The 19,540-nt window shown below is 37.1% G+C and overlaps 2 protein-coding genes across 4 annotated transcripts in view; one reads left to right on the top strand and one right to left on the bottom strand.

Moving 5' to 3' along the window:
* LOC136031021 (testis-expressed protein 264-like) overlaps nucleotides 1–16,795 on the bottom strand; it is a 44,843-nt gene extending 28,048 nt beyond the window's left edge. Inside the window, exon 1 of one of the 2 annotated variants that reach the window (XM_065710200.1) lies at nucleotides 16,704–16,795. The gene's annotated coding sequence lies outside the window, so the exon portion shown is untranslated. Of the gene's footprint in view, nucleotides 1–16,699 lie in introns of both variants that reach the window. The other variant, XM_065710201.1, reaches the window with a different exon arrangement.
* A 19-nt stretch (nucleotides 16,796–16,814) lies between these two features.
* Nucleotides 16,815–19,540, top strand: part of LOC136031020 (ATP-dependent RNA helicase vasa-like) — an 80,538-nt gene continuing 77,812 nt past the window's right edge. For both annotated transcript variants that reach the window (XM_065710199.1, XM_065710198.1), the window contains exon 1: nucleotides 16,815–17,032. In XM_065710199.1, the coding sequence (XP_065566271.1) occupies nucleotides 16,960–17,032 (73 nt within the window). In that variant the 5' untranslated portion in view covers nucleotides 16,815–16,959. The remainder of the gene's footprint in view (nucleotides 17,033–19,540) is intronic.

Raw genomic sequence — 19,540 nt, 5'->3', positions numbered from 1 at the left:
TTCTATTTTTAAAACAATTAAAAACTTTGGCGCAAAGAGCGAGGGATTGCGGAGGGGACAACCCATTTCATATACGGAGTAATTTCTGTTCGTTTTAAGTTTTAATGTCGCTCCTTACTTTCAGCTAAAAAAAATAATTTTTTTTTTATTTAATATTAACAATAGATGATGATGATTCATTTGCCAGTGCCACGTCAAGTGTTAGTTACAGAAAATCTTCAAGTAGTTCTTGTCATTCAGAACTAAGTGGCTTTAATGATGGCTATACTGAGCACAAATATGGGCTGCTAGTGCTTTACTGTTAGACCTTTTTAGATTGAACCACCACCAAGTTAATGAAATTAAGGCTGTAATGTCAACCAGGCCTGAAGTGAGTGTGTTTGCTTTTATTGAAGTTAGACCAAATAACAGTTTGGTGTCATTTACTAATGCACAAATCAAGATCCCTGGGTTTACAATAGTTTCAAACCTTGTGAATCCTGAAGGAAGAGGAATTATCTTGTACATCACCTCAACCCTGAAGGTAGGAACCATTAAACGTGATTTTCAGTATGGGCAGAGCAGGTATGGATAAAAATTGAGCAAAAGGGACATCCTTTAATTATGGGATGTATTTATAGAAACCCAAGCTCCCCCTGTCAGAAAAGTTCACACCTTGCAATTGCAAACGCTATAAATTCAGTGATGAGTTATCCTTCCCATAATATTTTAATCGTTGAAGACTTTAATCTGCCGTAAATTTCATGGGTTGAAGGCTATGCTGTGACAGGTAACAATGAGAATCAGACTGGCCTATTCCTCGAGTGCCTACATGAGCATTAATTATATCAGACTATTAATTTCCCAACTAGGTACCGAGATGGCCCAAACTCAACTCTCCAGTATCTCTTATTTGTAAAAGACGAGGAAACAATCCGAAGTGTTGACTCAGAACCACCTTTTGGGATAAGTAACCATATAGCCATTACTTGTCAACTAAAGTTGTACCTGCAAAGAGACAACTTTAGAAAGCATCTGTTTAAAAATTACAACAAGGTCAGGCAAGATTTAGCTAACCAAGATTGGTTCTTTTTTTGAAAATAAAAACATAGAGGAAGCTTGGCTTGACATGAAAAGGATCTTTATGTAGACAACTCCAAAATATACAACAACCACTTGGAAACCAAGACCAAGAACGCTCCCTTACAAGACACGAGAAATTAGGCCGGCAATTCGAAAGAAAAAGAAACTGGAGAAAGTACAAGGACATTCCAATACAGGCAAATTATAAAATTTTTTAACTCAAGCAAAATAAAATCCAGCACCTTACAAGACAACTTACAAGCAAGTATAAGGATTCCTTAGCTTCAGAAAATAACCCAAAGAAGTTTTGGAAATATGCCTCAATTCAAAAGCCTGGTAGACACTCAGCAACAGAACCCTCAGTTAACAAGAATAGTATAACCGATCCTGGAGATATTGCTGAAGTCTTGAATAAGAAGTTCAGGTCACTTTTCACACCTATAGATAATGCTCCCTTGTCAGTATTGCTTTTCTGTTGATGCTGCTGGACCAAAGAGTTTGGAATCGTCTGCATACAGTTCCAAGCCGTTCTTGACCACCTCAGGAGCGTAATTTACATAGAGGTTAAACAGTGCTGGGCATAGTTTGGTCCCTTGAGGAACACCACTGCTGCGATGACTGGTGTGGAGTAAATGAGGTCATATACAGCCAAATCTTTCATCATATACAACCCAAATCTGGATTCTATCAGATAGAAGGCTGTGGATCCACTGGGCAACATCATTGTCAATCTGATATACTAACAGCTTGGTCATCAGGTAGTGGTGATACATTTTATCAAAGGCCTTAGCTTGATCCAGTAGGAACACATCGACTGGAAAACCCTGCTCCAGCAGACTAGTTATAGATTCATAAGCTAGTATTAGATTTGTTTTAGATATGCCTTTCCTGAAGCCGTGCTGACCACCAAAAAGAAGGTCATTCTTGGTCATATACACTATGATTGCATCACTGACTATCTCTTTGACAAGTTTGGCCACAACCAAGACCAGGCTAATGGGTCAATAGTTCTCAGGCTGGGTTCTAGATCCTTTCTTGAATATCGGAGTAATTATGGCTTTCTGCCAATGTGCAGGTAGGCTACTAGTTTGAAGAGACAGCTTGAATAGCGAACAGAGCGGCTTGGCTACTATATCTGCAAGTTTTTTAAGAAGCCTGGGATGTACACCATCTGGGCCTTTAGCTTTGTTGGGGTCAAGTTTACTCAGCCTTTTTTTAATCTCGTCCAATGTGATGTATATTTTTGGCATTGGATGCCTGACCACCCTTGGGGCAGGGCACAGTGGCTTGTCAGGGGGCCCACTGAGAAGTTGGATGCAAATGTGTTGTTCAGCAAATTTGCAATGTCTTCCAGATCTTCCAGCTTTTTTCTTTCAGGGATGAGCAGGAATGAAATAATTCTTCTACTCTTATCTTTATCTGGAGATACAGGTATGTATCTCCAGAACATCTTTGGGTTGTATTTGATGTTCAATACCATGTTATCTTCATAGTCAGTTATGAAGTGCCTAGTCAGTTGTCTCAGTTTATTCCTTGCTCTTGCTAAACGATCCCAGTGGTATACTAATAATAATAATAATAATAATAATTTATTTATCACCCACTTTACAAAACAGAGGTTAAGTTGAGTAAATACAAAAGAATAACAGCAAAAGACAAACAAGAAACAAAGTTAATCACATACGGAAAAAAGACGGATAAGGCGATGAAAACGCCCTAGCCTATAAGATGCTTCAATAGCTAGCTTGGTACACAATTTTTCGAAAACACCAGTAATATCTGTCGCACAATACTTTTTAACCAGTTTTGTATTCTGGTAAGAACAAGGCAGATATGAAAAAAATTTGCAGAACAGGTAATAATTTATACGAATGCGTTTTAGATCATTGGTCAACAGAAGTGGCCGAATACCAGTACAGAGAAGTACAGAATGATCACAAAAATTTGAGAAAAGCCGAGCTAGCGCTCTTCTCCTATAGTATCCACGATTTGCCACAATCTTAGAGTAACCGAGCCTCAGCTTATCACTAATATCTTTGACAGTACCAGACTGGAGAGCATTCTTAGAATCGCAAACTGTTATGCCTAGCCAACAAAACAATTTAACACGGGGAATACTAAAACCACTGCAGTATAGTGATTCTGAACAATTATTCCAATTGAAAACAAGAAACTCGCACTTGTCAATACTTAGGTACAGGCCGATATCGCGGAAAGCAGAAGTAACTGACTTCACTGAACAGGCAAGACCAGACTCCAGACCAGCTTGACTAATCAGAAAGAGGTCGTTTGGATAAGCCAGATATGAGATATCAGATGGTCCCAGTAGGCACATCACCGATATTTTGATAACACATCTTCAATTCAAGCAATTTCAATACTCCACAACGAATAGGGATATGACCAAAATACGGATTATCTAATGATTTAAGGCAAAGGTAAGAATGGGAGTACCAAAAACGAAGTACGTGAATTACCGACGGATTTACTTCTCTCTGGAATAACACTGTCCATGCTTGAGTATGACAAACACTGTCAAATACCTTAGACAAGTCTAGGGTTGCAAAATGAAGTACGCGACGAGTGCGATGGGCATCTTTTAACAAAGAAGTAAAAGCACAATGAGCATGCTGACAGCCTAGCCCAGATCTAAAACAAAATTGATTATCATCATTTGGAGCAAGGTTAGTGATATAAGGTAGTAGGAGGTATTTAAAAAGCTTGCTAAGAGTACAAGCTACCATTATGGGACTATAAGAACCGCAAGAAACCGGGTCTTTTCTTTTTTTAGAAGTGATGTGACACTACCGCATAAGAAAGAATCGCGCACACACGAGCTACTAAAACACATTTGAAAAAAAAAACAATTGGAGATGAGATACCAGTTCAAAAGAATTAGGAACAAGATTCGAAACACTAATTACATCAAGACCCAAAGATTTTGCTTTTAAACACTTAATACCTTTAACAATAGCCGACTTTTCAACTGGAATCACATGTCTCTGACATAAACGTGACGGCAATTTTTTTTCGAGCAAACGTGAGAAATGCTTATGCACTGCAAAATTAACTTTCGAAAATATTTTTGAATAATGTTTGATCCAACATGGACGAGGTATAATATCACTAGAACTTGTATCCGGAAACTTGGCAGAAGTTATCACTTTTCCCCACTCACTATTACTTTTCGGAAAAGTTTCACCGGAGTAACGAACGGCGCAAAGATGGCGCTTATATTCGACTTTCGTCTTTTGTTTTAGATCCAACACAGTACCCCGAGAAGGTCGACCAGAGGCAGACCAAATTCTTAACCAGAATTTGGCCTTATTCTTGGCTTTTTTCAGCATATGATCACACTTTCAGATTGGTTTGTGGGTATTCCGCCTGATACCGATCAGTGGGACGGCCACATCTTCAGCTTGCTTTATACATGAGATAATCTCACAATAATAGTGATTCAAATCAGCACGAGTATTGTCAATAGTGGGGTACGCGTTTGTGCATAGAAGATTGAAAGGGACACGTACGGCGGACAGTAGAGCTCCAAGTGTAGCAAGGTAAAGAGGCATGTTCGTACTAGACCAATCACGTTTTTCAAACCACTTATGCGACAGTGAGGGTTGACCCAAGTATACGTCAGAAGTAACCGTAATATTGAAATACAGAGTTAAATGACCATAACCTCTCTAATCTTCATCGACACGTACTGCTGAAGTTTGTAATGAAGGAGAGCAGATAAAGCGGCCCAAAATTGAGACAGAACCACTACAGTGGATATATGTAAAACTGAGTCTTTTGTTACAACCTTAAATGCTGAGGGTAGACACTGAAAAAGTGCTTCCATACCTGTCGATGAAACCGTAATATCACAGTTTAGGTCACCTATAAACATCCACTTGTATCCCAGGCGCTCAATACCAGATATGAGAGACTTTAATTTGTTGCAGGCATTCGCATAACTGGAGAAAGAAGAAACAGATATTTTATCATTGGGCAAATAGGCGTTGATTAGTACCACGTCTGCAAGCCAGATTGCTAGATAGTGTTCAGAGGATTGGTAGCAGCTAGGAGACAAATAGCTAGGCTAAGATCGCTAAATTATACAGGCAAGTCCGCCAGAAGGTCTGCCTCGGGTATGACGGGCATTCGTGCTGAAAACAGCATGTTGTGAACTTCGCCTTAGAAAGTTTACACTGCAGCTTGGGAGCAGGTGTTCTTGTAAGAGAACAACATCATGATTAGCTAGTTTCTCATCAAGGCTTAACACTTTATCCTTTGTCCCATTGATGTTGAAAGAGCACACTAAGACGTTATACTCATTCATGATTCCAAGCGAGAAGGTCGCAGAACTTTGGAATTAGCAAGAGCCTTTAGCCTGGAGCAACGAAAACTGTAAGCAACATGACCTAAACTACAATTTGCAAACTTGGGGGTGTAATGCAAGGTGAGTCACTGGAGTTCATATGGGGCCCAGAGCACCGTGAGCATTTGTAGTTTTGATTAGGACAGTTTGCAGCAAGGTGGTCAGGAGATCGACATTTCCTGCAACACCTAGGAATTTGCTGATATTAATACACTTGGAAAAGCTCATAGTCTATCTTCAGTCCAGATCCAAGGGCCGAGAAAAGAGAAGTTTCGTCTTCAAGCATAATTTTAACACAATTTGAGCTCCCAATTCTCTTAACGTTTCGAATACTTCGGCAAGCTTTGAAAGGCGCAAAATCAAGATCTTGTGCAATGCCTTTCATTATACCAAAAAAACTATTTCTCCACCATTTTGCATTTCTTATACTTTGCACTTTATATGTGCATTTGCATTTCTTATACTTAGAATAAGCCTTCTTCTTATGGTCCATAGACCTTTTAATAGGCCAGTTCAGGTGTGGCTGTGTTTTTGGTACCTTCACAAATGAGCATGAAGTACATGTCCTCTCAGCTTTGAGCAGAGTATTCATACAATTTTACCAGGCTAGCTCAATATCTCCCATGACAATCACTTTGTCCCATTCTACTGCCCATATTATCTCCCTGATTTTGCTGCAGTTGGTGTAAGTTCATTTAGTACAGTTGTTTGTTTGTTGACTAAGCAGCAAGTCATGGCAGATACAGACGTGGTCGCTGGCACCAATGGGAGGAACGTAATCAGTGTTAACTAACAATTCTGGGTTGTTAGTGATTGTCAAATCTAGTAGAGATGGTGTCTGGTTAGTCTTATACTGGGTTGGTTGGTCTATTCCCTGAAATAGGCTATTGCTACCCAAATATTCAACAATTGGGTTACTGACAATAGAGCTTTGTTGATAACCCAAGCCCTCAACCCATTTGACATCCATTAGATTCTGATCTCCAAGAAGAATTAAGTGCACTAATTATCATGATTGAATGCTTGTTCAGCCAACTGAATTAGAGCTTGGTAAGACACAAGGGCATCTGGGCAACTGGGGATTCTATATATGCAACCTACCAGTAATAGTTTTCCCTCATTAATTATACTAACAAAAACACTCTCAACCCATGGGGAATAATCATGATTAAAAGATAAATCTCTAACCTTTATTCCCTCCTTTATGCAGATGAGAGTGCCCCTACTGGGGTTAATAGACAGATTTGAGAACAGGCAATATCCATGTATCCTGATATGGTTTTCTGCCAGTGAGCTGATGGAGCTGTTAATGGTCATTTCAAAAATACACAGCATATCATAACCTCCAGTGGTGGCTGCCAGTTTCAATTCCAGAAGCTTGTTTGTCACTGCATCACAGTTTGTGTGAAACAGTTTCAAAACTTTCTTTCTACTGACTGGATTGTTATTATGTATCACTCTTGGTAAAGTTTTGTAACTAATGTTTCTTTTCAGCTAGAGCTTGAGCATGAATGGAAAGCATCACTATTATCATTATCAACACTAACACTACTACAAAGTGAACTATTTACAGTTGGACTTGTTACAGTGGGCAATGGAGTCAATGCTCCATTACTGCTCTGTTGTTTTTTTTTAATCTGATTCTGTTTTTGCTTTTCTCTTTCTGCCTTTGGTCAGTCAAAGTGAAACTGCATGCCCCTCTTCAGCTCTCTTGATTTAGCCACAATATCCCTTTTGACCTTGTAACTGTCAGCAAGGAAAAGAACAGGCCTAGGGTGGTCAACTGGTTTTGGAGAATTGTCTTCAAGTTGCTGTGGCTTCAAAACACTGACAGGTGGCAGATTGTACAATTGGGCAAGATGGTCCTGAACAAATATTTAAATGTCAGCAGCTTCTTCACACAATTTTGGTATTCTATATGCCATAATATTAAGCTGACGTTTCTTTCTTTCTTTGTCCTCGCAAATTATTTTTCTCATGTCACTTTCAAACTTCTTACTACTGTCACAATGAGACTGGTTCAGCTTACATGTAACTCAATCTTCTATTTTAGCTTCCACCTCAGCTAGGGAACATTTGCTTGTGATATCACTTTCTAAGTTCAAAATTTTATTGTTCATGTCCAGTAGTAATTGCTTGAGATTCTTCTCAGAACTGATTAAGCAAGGCAGTCACAGCTTTTGAGACAATTGCTTCAATTAGCCTTTGGGTGGTGTCTAAGCCTAGTCTGGTGTTTCCACTAACCTTACAAACTGGGCATAACCAATCACATGTGAGACTATCAGTCATTTTTCAGAACAGTGCATATTCTGACTTTCATATCCTAATACACTCTGCATATAATCACTTGTCACAACCATCACATGATAAGGCTGAAGACTTCTCATAAAGTTGAACCTGACAGCTACCAGACTCATCATTGTTCTTTTTAGGACTTACCCAGATTCTCTTATTGCTTGTTTTGGGCAGCATTTTAAACTTCAGACAAGATGGGTAATGTCAAGATTCTTTCAGTTTTTGATTCTCAGCAATTCAGCAGGTTGTTACCTTCAGAGCTAACTTGGCAAGGGAAGCATTGATCCCTGCCCACCTGATCCATTTTATACTTTACTCTTTACATTTACTGTATGAGGGGATTAGAAATAAATTGTTATGATTAGGGCCTTCTCAGAAGGAAATACTTTAATAAAATAGAAGTAGTACTATTATATCCCTTATTTTATGTTGTTTGCAAATATCACATTTGTGTTTCTCATGATGTGTCCTACTCTTTATCTCAATCAGATCATCATGTTTCCAGTTCCAGCTCAAAAAATTGTAGGGAGGTATATGGACTATCATCAAGTCCTTTCACCTCTTTGACTCCTTCTTTAGAAAAATAGCCACTGGAAGCTCTATAGTCCTCCAGTCAGCAAACAATGAGTACATGCTATTGTATACAATGATACACTGAGCAGTGTATCATTGTATACAATAGCATGTACTCATTTTTGATTGTGGGAAGTGCAGGTATCTGAGCTACCTGTCCCCAGCAGTTTAAGGCCACTAGGCTGGCCAGGACCAATATGGCCCTTCCTACTCACTCCTGCACAATCAAAATCTGTACATAAGTTAGGATTGGCAACGCTGTTTTCTTGTCTTATCTAAGTGTAATCCAAAAATCTTCAAAAATCAGAGGAAATAAGCATCAATCTGCTTACCTGCTTTGCTAATAAGTGACCCTATAGAGTGGTGTATTACCCTAACTCGCATTTTTAAGGTCAATCTTGTTATTTAAGGACTATTTTGTTTGACCTTGTTTTAATTAGCTCACGTGTACGCTTGGTTTCAAAATTAGCGCGCGCGCACTGTTGTCACTATTACAACGATAGAGTTATGGAGAAAAATAAAGGATCGTCTAACACAGTTGCCCAAAAAAGACCAAGACATTCACCCAAAAAAGGTGTTGATGAGTGCAAAGGTTGTGACTCCAAATTGCAAGAAGACGATTTTGCATTGCTTTGCGACTCATGCGAATCCTGGGTATGCATCGTATGCTTGGAAATGACAGAGCCGGAATATAACTTATTCACAAAAATGACTCGGAGGCTCGGGTCACTTTGGTTCTGCCCCGTATGTAAACAAAAGAAAAACACGATCAACCAAGGGCTGACATCTGCAGAAATTAAAGATATTTTGAGGGGTGAAATTCAAACGTCATTTAAGGCGATGGAGGATAAGTTTTGCACTTTATTAGAGCCTATCCAACGGAAAGTAGCTGAAATCGAGAATGACCTGAAAAACAAGTGCACACTTTCCGACGTCAAGTATTTTACCGAGAACCTAATAGGGGTGAAGTGTCAGAGCTTGGAAAAAAGCCTAACTGAAAAATTTGTGAAAAACGACGAGGAAATCAGTGTCAGTAGCTCGAACTTAAGTTCATTTTATGTGTCAGATATTGTGGAAAAACAAAAAAAAACTGATCGTATTTGGTTTAGCTGAAGACGCTACTTGTCATCTCGTAGACAACAAAACGAGACCGATTGCAAATTTTTCAACGACAAGCTACTTGTACTTTGCCCTGCAAAATGTAGCTACTCAGTTAGACTTGTTAAACATACGCCTGGTAAGATCAGGCCTATTAAGTTAATGTTCAAGACACCGGTAGAACGTGATACAGCTATTTTCTTTCTGATGTCCGAGACTGCTAGTATCAAAGCTACATACCCCTTGTTCAAAGTCTCTCATGATCGTACTACGATTGAACTGTTGGAAAAAAAGAAGTACGATGCCCTGAAACAGAAGCTGAAATCGAAATTGGACGCTGGTGAAACTAACTGGAAAATAAAACGTAGCAAAAACGGACTAACCCTCGTGAATAATAACTCTTTTCGTGAAACCCCAAATAGCTACGCAAGCATCGAAGAGTGACTCCCTAAAAAAGTTAAAGTGTCTGAGTGATAAATTTTTGGTGACATATACAAATGCAGACTCCCTCTCATCTAAATGGGAAGAGTTTAGTGAGCTAATAAAGCAACGTAAACCGCATTTAGTTGTTGTTACCGAAGTTTTACCAAAACATTTCAGTGACCCGTCTATTTTTTTCAGCCGCTACCACAATATAATTTAGTATCTAATAATTCAGCTAAAAGAGGGATTTGTATTTATATTCATTGTTCTATTAAGTTTTCTGTGGTTGTTGATTTGTTAGTAGACTCAGTGTCGGAGTGTCTTTTGGTTGATGTTAAATTGCCTTATCATAGTACTTACATGTGTATTGCAGCTTTTTATTGTAGTCCTACTGTGAATTTATCGAGTCCAGTTAATAATGCCAATATTCTAGCGTGTATTTCTTGTCTTGTTGGTCGTAGTTCAAAGTTCCTTATTCTAGGTGACTTCAATTTACCTTTGATAGATTGGAGTGCGCATAGTACGAGTTTGTCCACTTCACCGTACGAGCAGCAATTTTTAGATAGATTGGATGATCTGTACTTATGCCAACATATTGTTAGGCCAACTCGAGCCAGGAATGATGCTATTCCATCGATTTTAGATCTGGTTATTACCAAGTCAATCGATGATATTTTGAGTGTAGATTTCCTTCCGCCTTTAGGTAAAAGTGATAATGTTGTGTTAGATATTTACATGAATATTGATGCTCAACAGAGAGGTTTTGAGTTTTATCGCATGATTATGCTAAAGCCAGTTATGAATCAATGCGACAATTTATTTCGTCTATTAATATCATGTATGAACTAAAAAATAATCAGGTTTCTCCGGACACCGCGTTTGATTTTGTAAAAAAGGTGTTGAGGGAATGTAGGGATAAATTTGTTCCTTTGGTGAGGAATTTTTCCGATCGCAGAAATAATCCTAAACTTCCAAGACACATACTCCAAGCAATACGTGAAAAAAATAGTCTTTGGCGGTCTTATATTGAGTCACGACATAGTAAAGTAGTCAGACAAGGGCATTTGGATCCTCAGTTGCAAGGGGATTCAGGTGAATCCCCTGATCAGGTGAATGGCATGTGTATTCACTAGCGAGAAACAAGGTCACTCGGCTTCTTAGGGCTAATCATGAAGAGCTTGAGTCGCGTATTATTCACTCATGCACCGCATCACCTAAAATATTTTGGAAATATGTAAATAGGAATAAGCCTAACCTTGCACCATCTTCATCTACGTTCACACATCAGGATACACACCAAAAGATTGATAGTGATTCTGAGAAGGCTCTTATTTTTAACCAAATTTTTTCTTCAGTTTTTCTTAAAACACAGTGGAAATATGAAATAGGAAATATGTAAATAGGAATAAGCCTAACCTTGCACCATCTTCATCTACGTTCACATATCAGGATACACACCAAAAGATTGATAGTGATTCTGAGAAGGCTCTTATTTTTAACCAAATTTTTTCTTCAGTTTTTCTTAAAACACAGCCAATTCATTCAAATGAAGCTAATTTTGCATCTCAAGTAGAGTCGATTGCGTCGCCGGACATTCTTGTTCCATTTGATGATTCAGGTTTCTCATTGACTGAAGTTTATACTATTCTTATAAAATTGGATACGTCTAAAGCGCCGGATATAGACGGTTTCCCGAACATAATGATAAGACAAATTGCTCATGAAATTGCAGAACCACTTACCTATATATTTAACTTATCTTTGGCGCATGGACTGTGTCCGTCAGGGTGGAAGAAGGCCTTGGTAAAGCCGCTTCACAAAAGTGGCTCCAGGTCAGATTTTAAAAATTATTGGCCAATTTCAATCATGTCTATTTTTTGCCGAGTGATGGAAAAGTTGATTGTTTCACGCGTTCAAAAGTATTTTGACGGAAATCATTTTTTGAATCCTGCTCAGGATGGTTTCCGAAAAAATAGGTCTTGTAATACTCAGCTTCTTGAGGTTACTTTGGATTTTCAACGTTTTGCCGATTTAGCTATACCCTTTGACTGCATTTACATTGACTTCTCGAAGGCATTCGACAAAGTCTCAATACCCACCCTTCTTAAAAAATGTGCAGCTTATGAATTGGGTAAAAAAACAATTGCATTTATTGCTGATTATCTAAATGGACGAACTCAGCAGGTTGTTGTTGGTGAAGCTATGTCATCCTCAATTGATGTGTTAAGCGGAGTCCCCCAGGGTAGCTGCCTGGGTCCAATTTTATTTTGTTTATTTATTAATGATCTGCCTTCCTCTGTTCAGCATTCTACTGTCAAGATGTTCGCGGATGATGTAAAACTTTATCTACCAGTACGAGACCAAAACGATGTGCAACTTTTGCAGGAGGATCTTGACTCTCTAACTTATTGGTGTGAATCTAATTCCATGTTCATAAACCCTTCTAAGTGTGTTGTTCTACACTATGCTCGTAAACTCCCACCTGTGCATACTTACCAGCTGTCTGGCATACAAATCCCTTCTAACAAAATAGTGCGTGACCTTGGTATTTACTTTGATACCCAATTGAAATTTGATAAGCATGTTTCGGAAATTGTAAAGAATGCGAATTATCGTTTATCGTCTAGAAGGAGAAGCTTTAGTAGGTTCAACCTTCGTAATTTCTTACTACTATACAAGTCAATGGTCCGCCCTCTTCTTGAGTATAATACTTCTGTTTGGTTTCCATTAAGTCTAACGGATGAGCATAGGATAGAAAAGGTTCAGAGAAGGGCCACTAGATTGGTCCCATACCTTCAGCGACTTTCTTATCCACAGAGACTTTCTAGGCTTCAACTCCCGTCGTTGAAGTTTCGTAGACGTCGCAATGACCTTGTAAATGTGTTTCGTATAATTAAAGGAGTGGATGATGTTGATCCAAATTTATTTTTTTAATTTAGCCATTATCACTCTACTCGTCAGCATGATTATAGATTATATCCCCCAAAACCACTGAAAAAAATTGGTCAATTATCTTTTGTTAGTAGAGTTGCCGGACCATGGAATGGTTTGCCTTTGGAGGTTGTCAAGGCAGAGAGTGTTCGAAATTTTAAGAGTGCATTAGTAAATACGCCTTTTTATTTAGACGCTTTTGTTGTGTAGTGTCTTTTTATTTAGAAGTTTTTGCTGTTTAATTTGTTGTTGCCAATTTACTTTAGATTAGTATTATGATTTTGTGTTTTTGTGTTTTTGCGACAAGCAATAATGCTTACCGCTATTCGTAATAATAAATAAATAAATAAATGATCTCCTTTTAATTGACTTCTCCATGCTTAAATCACCACAAAACAATGTTTCTCTTCTTTTAGATATCAATAGATGCCTTAAATATCTTATGATCAATATTGGAGGACAGGTTAGAAGTCAGGATAGCTGTATAAGCATTTGGAATCTTAGCCACGGAGCAGAAACGCTTTAGAGAAATAGTCTCCTCACTCTGAGCCTGGCAATCAAATAATACATGCTGAATTGTTTCATCTGTTGAGAAGCAGGCTCGACATAAAGGGGAATGATGTAGCTTCCAATTAAATAACAAGCTATTTAGAAGTAGGGCACCTAATTTCAGCTGGTAATATAGCACAGTATTTAATCTTGTATGAAATGGGGACAAAATTAATTTACTGTGAGTAATATTGGATCTTTGCCTGATAATATCTCATGAATTGAAGTCAGAGGAAGGACTAGGGATTAATATGGAAGCCTTTGGTGCTAGAAAATCAGCCAAATCATTAAATTTGATACCTTTAGCACTTGGAACATGTTGGAAATAAATCTCATCGCCTTTAGTCTTAAGATTAAGAAGCTGTCTTCTAATATTATAGAAATCCCTGTCATTGGCAATTCTATTAATATTTTGGAGCAACAGCAATGCTGATTTGGAGTCAGAGAGACAGAGTATATTTTCAGATTCTATGTTATAATTTATAAATGCATCTAAGGCCAGGTGAATGGCACATAATTCTGCAGACAAGTTAGAAGATCCCAATGGGAGAGGTGAATAGATGTTCAAATTGAGGGATGGGATACATGCTACTGCTCCAGTTCTTCCCCTCTTGACAGATCCATTTTTATATATATTTTCCTATGATTAGGGTACACCTTTGAGATCTGTTCAGCCAAAATAGCCTGGATCTCATAATTAGGAATCAAATTTTTACTAACAGAGATAAGTTCTACTTGACAACCTGGTGGAGTCATTTCCCATGGAGGGGACTCAGTAAAGGGAAATGCATAAGGAGAATATTGATTCCAATTTGAGACCTCCAGCTGAAATTGATTCCATGATGAATGGGCATTGGGACAGGCTGACTTCCTAGCAAAGGTATGTGCATAAACAGCATGGTTGGTTCCATAAGCCTGGATTTTCCAGAAATATTTAATTCTTAGAACAGATGCTCTTTCACTTAGAGACACCAATCCAGACAATATTTTGAACTTAGACAGAGGAGTATACTTATGCACAGCCAAAGCTATTTGAATAGCAGAGTTTTGTAAAGATTTAAGGATTTTGAATGAGGATGGAGAACAAGCATAGAAAAATTGGATCCTATATTCTGTATTTGAACAAATATATATATTGTAGAAATCCAATATAATTTTAGGGTGACAACCCCACTTACTTCCAGCAAGTCTCTTTAGAATACAAAGTCTCTGAATAATCAGAGATTTCAAAGAATTAATATGTTCATGCCACTGCATTTTAGAATCCCCTTAAATTAACCAAATAGCTTCACTGAATTGCAATATTGAATCTGCCTTGAGAATATGTAGTACCATTAGCAAATATAATGGCTTTAGTTTTACTGACTGAGATTGGAAAGCCAACAGCTAAAGAGAATCTCTAGACTAATCTTATATCCTGTTGAATAAGACTTTGAAGAAAGCCAATATCCCTTCTAGACTTCCAAATAATCAAACCATCTGCATAAGGGCCAAATTATGCATGTGATACTTGATATTCACAAACATACAAGTTGAATAGAAGAGAGCTCAATATTGCATTTCCATTGTTATCTTCCTTTTAAAGTTATTCCAAAAGATATTTTACCCATAGTTCTATAATATCTCAGGCATATATTGTCAAGACTGGAGCTACCCCCAAAATGATCTCAAGATGTAAAACAATAAATAAAAATATGTTTTTCTTTGCCTAAAATAAATATAAGAACATGTTTAACCATATGGTAACAAAGCAATAAAGTCACCAAGAACCATATTTTTTGATGATACTGAGCAGGGTAAGTAAGGTAACAGATTAGGCTCTTTTCTTTTAAAGTACTATCAATATTCTATTAGGGTCTACAATAAATGAATCAAAAAAAAGATTTTGTGAAAAACTATTTTCTCAAATCTTAGATTTCATTTTCTAAGATTTATTTTATTAAGATGTATCTCTCTTAGTAGCATAGGCCCTAATCTAGAATGCCAACAAAGTAAGAATTTCAAATTTAATGTTTTCTTTAGTTATGTATATAGCCTAGGGCTATATTTGGTACCATTAGGGGTGGGAGACAGGGCAGGGCCTATTGTTAGAATAGCAAGTGTTAGGCCTATATTTGGGCAGAGCTTAAAGCAATGAAACTCTGTTTATTTTAAATTGTTCCTTCAAAAGAGCTGTAACTCCATGGCATTACCCACATTGAGGTTATTTGGAATTATGCACTAACTTTTGATGAGAAATCAGTATAAAAATGACAAAATTGGAAAAGTTTTGAATACAGCTTAAAGCTAAAGCCTATCTGGCCTTATTTGCAAGGATATTAGTAATTGAATTTTGAATTAAAACAGTCATCAAGTGGCAAGCTTACTTAAATCTTTAGCTAGCAAGATTATCTAAACATCAACAAACTTTGTCTAGGACCTAGGCTATCCCAATACAAATCTGACAAAGACAATCTAAGCTAAGCCAAGTCTAAAGGTTTTTAAATAATAAAAACCAAAAATCATCTGACTTTTGTACATAGCATGGATAAACAAAACATATATATATATATATATATATATATATATATATATATATATATATATATATATATATAAATACCCTATCTTAAAAGTTTTGAACAAGAAATCAGATGGTAAGCTAGCCAACTATTGTTTGGTTAGGATATCATAGGCTTTATCGGCAAAATTCTAGTTAATTGACTTCTTGCTATCTCGGAAAGGGTTAAGGTTTGGAAAATGAAACTTTCAGGGATGGGTCTACAGGCCAAAGTATGTCCTGGGAAGGTATCTTAAAGTACCCACCTCTACTCCTTCTCCCTCTAGAGGGCCCTGAAATTTGCCTACATGACAGGTCTATACCTATTGAAATTTTGACAAAACAACATTTTACCTTAAATTTCAGTTACTAGATAGTCTACTTTTTCTCCACCCTTAGTTCTGAAAATACAATTCCTGTTATTTGAGTAGAATTTTGAACCATATTAATTTTTTTTTCAAAATTTAGGAAATGTAATTACATATCTTTAAAATCTCATAAAATGGAATTGAGCAAAGTTATGAAGCTGAAAACAATTTTGTTGTAGCCTACTTCAATTGAGCAGAAGATCAATTTTGCAAGGTTTCACTTTTATAACACACATATTTTTAAAGGTCATCAAAAGTCAGGCCATCTAGAGGAAGAAGGAGTGGAGGTAGTTGCTTCAAAATACCTTCCCGGGACATACTTTAGTCTGTAGATTAAGCCATGAAAGTTTCATTTTCCAGACCTAAACCCTTTCTGAGATAGCACGAAGTCAATTAACTAAAATTTTACCGACTTATCTCAGAAATGAAATTTTGTAACAAGATTACAGTGATTTTTACTATGCGTCAAGATTCAACAGCACACTAGTAAAAACATACATACAAGCTTCCAAAATGTCAACACGTGCTTATTTTTCAAAGGTTTAGCCACTATTATGCTTCTAGGCCATCTGTTTTTTGTAATGCCGCATTTTGCAAAAAGTTTCATCTTCGTCATCAGTCATCACAATTTAGCCATTTCCTAGATCTGGTAGCGTGGTTACAAAATTAGGAGTTAGTTAAGACTATTAGAAACACATCCTATCGTGTGCATTACAGAGTTTAGTTCTTAAATCTTCTACAAATTCAAAGAATTGACAATGGATGACTGGGATGATGAAGAGAAGCCCACGACTTATGTGAAAGGGAATGCTCTAGAAAGTACAACTCAAGGTAGGCTTTGCTAAGTTGATTTTTCAGCGAATCAACCATGCAGCAAAAGATAGGGCTACCCAGTAGGCTAATCATCAGTTCACCAGTTAGAACTCTTTCAGCCTATATCCTCCTTTGCATAAATTGGAGTGTTTCACTATTGAATTTTACAAAATTTTGAATTGCTTGAAGATTCATCCATTAACAAACTTGAATAGGCTATTTTAAATGCACATAAAGTTGATATCATTGCCTAATCTTAGTCCTGTGTTGGCGCAGTGGATTTCACCTTAGCTTGGCAATACAGGACCCAGAGATCAAATCATGCTGCAGGAATGCACTGTTGAGCCAATGCAGGGACCATTGTAGTCAAGAAGCATTGTTGATTCTTAAATAATAATTATAATTGCCTAATCTTGAAGGGCCAATGTTGATATTACCTGAACAATTGTTTTGGTCATGAAACTATTGCTAATAGATGCATTTTGACTTTTTGAACATCTTTTCTCTCTTGCAAAGCTACCACAAACAGTAAAATTCTAGTTAATTGACATCTTGCTAGGGTAAGACAACTGGTACTGGGACACTTTGATCACTCTGCCTAGACTTTAATTTTGGACACCCAATCCATACATTTTTCTGGGTTGCTTCCAAATAACCTGTTGTCTTTTGTCCCAGTATTGTACATGTTGCAATCCAACCAAAGATTCTGTCCCAGAATAGGCAGAGTGATTGAAGTGTCCCAGTACTGGTTGTCTTACCCTATCTCAGAAAGGGTTTAGGTTAGGGAAATAAAACATTCAGGGATGGGTCTACAGGCTAAAGTATGTCATGGGAAGGTATTTTAAAGTGCTGCCCTCCACTCCTTCACCCTTTAGAGGGCCCTGAAATTTGCCTACATGACAGGTCTATACCTATTGAAATTTTGACAAAACAACATTTTACCTTAAATTTCAGTTACTATTTGCTTTTTCTCTGCCCTTAGTTCTGAAAATGCAATTCCTGTTATTTGAGTAGAATTTTGAGCTGTATCAATATTTTTTTCTTCAAAATTTAGGAAATGTATTTGCATTTCTTTAAAACCTTATAAAATGTAATTGAGCAAAGTTATGAAGCTGAAAACAATTTTGTTGTACTTCAATTAAGCAGAAGATCTATTTTGCAAGGATTCACTTATTATAACACACAATATTTTTAAAGGTCAGGGCCCTCTAGAGGGAGAAGGAGTGGAGGTAGATGCTTCAAAATACCTTCCCAGAACATACTTTAGTCTGTAGATTCATCCCTGAAAGTTTTATTTTCCTAACCTAAACCCTTTCTGAGATAGCAAGAAGTCAATTAACTAGAATTTTACCCCACAAACTCAATGTTATGGAGTCATTCCAGCCCAAATATTCTTGTATTTACACATATAGAACTGCAAACATTTCTGTTTTTGTTGATAAGATATTTGAAATTGCAAATCTGTAATAATTTAGAAACAAATTTGGGCTATATATTTTCACATTAGGGGGGTTGAGTAAAGCATAGCATATATTAAATATGTAAACTAACCATTGCTGTATGTATTATATGCTATGCTTCCCCTCCCCCCTAATGTGCAAATATATAATAACTTCATTACAGTGAGTTTGTGGTAGTTTTGCAAGAGAGAAAAGATGTTCAAAAAGTCAAAATGCATCTATTAACAATAGTTTCATGACCCAAAACAATTGTTCAGGTAATACCAACATTGACCTCTTGAAGGTACAGTTAAATCTTAGACCTAAGCATTAAAGTGTGAATCTTGTTAATTGCAGCCCATTAGCCAATTGGGTAAAATTCTAGTTTAGTGACTTCTTGCTATCTTGGAAAGGGGTTAGGCTTGGAAAATGAAACTTTTGGGGATAGATCTGCAGGCTAAAGTATATCCTGGGAAAATATTTTTAAGTACCTACCCACTCCTTCTTCTCTCTCTAGAGGGTCCTGAAATTTGCCTAAATGACAGGACTATAGGCTACCTATTGAAATTTTGACAAAATATTTTACCTTAATTTTCAGTTAGCCTACCAGATGCCTTTTCTCTGTCTTTAGTTCTGAAAATGCAATTCCTGTTATTTGAGTAGAATTCTGAGCCATATCAATGTTGTTTTTTTCAAAACTTAGGAAATGTATTTGTATATCTTAAAACCTTATAAATTGGGATTTAGCAAAGCTGTGAAGCTGAAAACAATTTTGTTGTACTTCATTCAAGCAGAAGATCTGTTGAGCAAGGTTTCACTTTTACAACACATATTCTTAAAGGTCAGAACCCTCTAGAGAGAGAGGTAGTAAAGGTAGGTACTTTAAAATACCTTTCCAGGACAGACTTTAGCCTGTAGACCCATCCCTAAAGTTTCATTTTCCTAACCTAACCCCTTTCTTAGATAGCAAGAAGTCACTAAACTAGAATTTTACCACCAACTAGACTAGATAGTCTGTAAATAAGGCTAGTCTGTTCTCTAAAATTAAATAATGAAAGTCAAAATTGTCTTGTAGGCTAGGCCTTAA

Source organism: Artemia franciscana, chromosome 9 (genome assembly GCF_032884065.1).
Source record: "Artemia franciscana chromosome 9, ASM3288406v1, whole genome shotgun sequence".
Lineage (NCBI taxonomy): Eukaryota > Metazoa > Arthropoda > Branchiopoda > Anostraca > Artemiidae > Artemia > Artemia franciscana.
The sequence above is the reverse complement of the archived record's forward strand: the minus strand, read 5'-3'. Positions and strand labels throughout refer to the sequence as shown.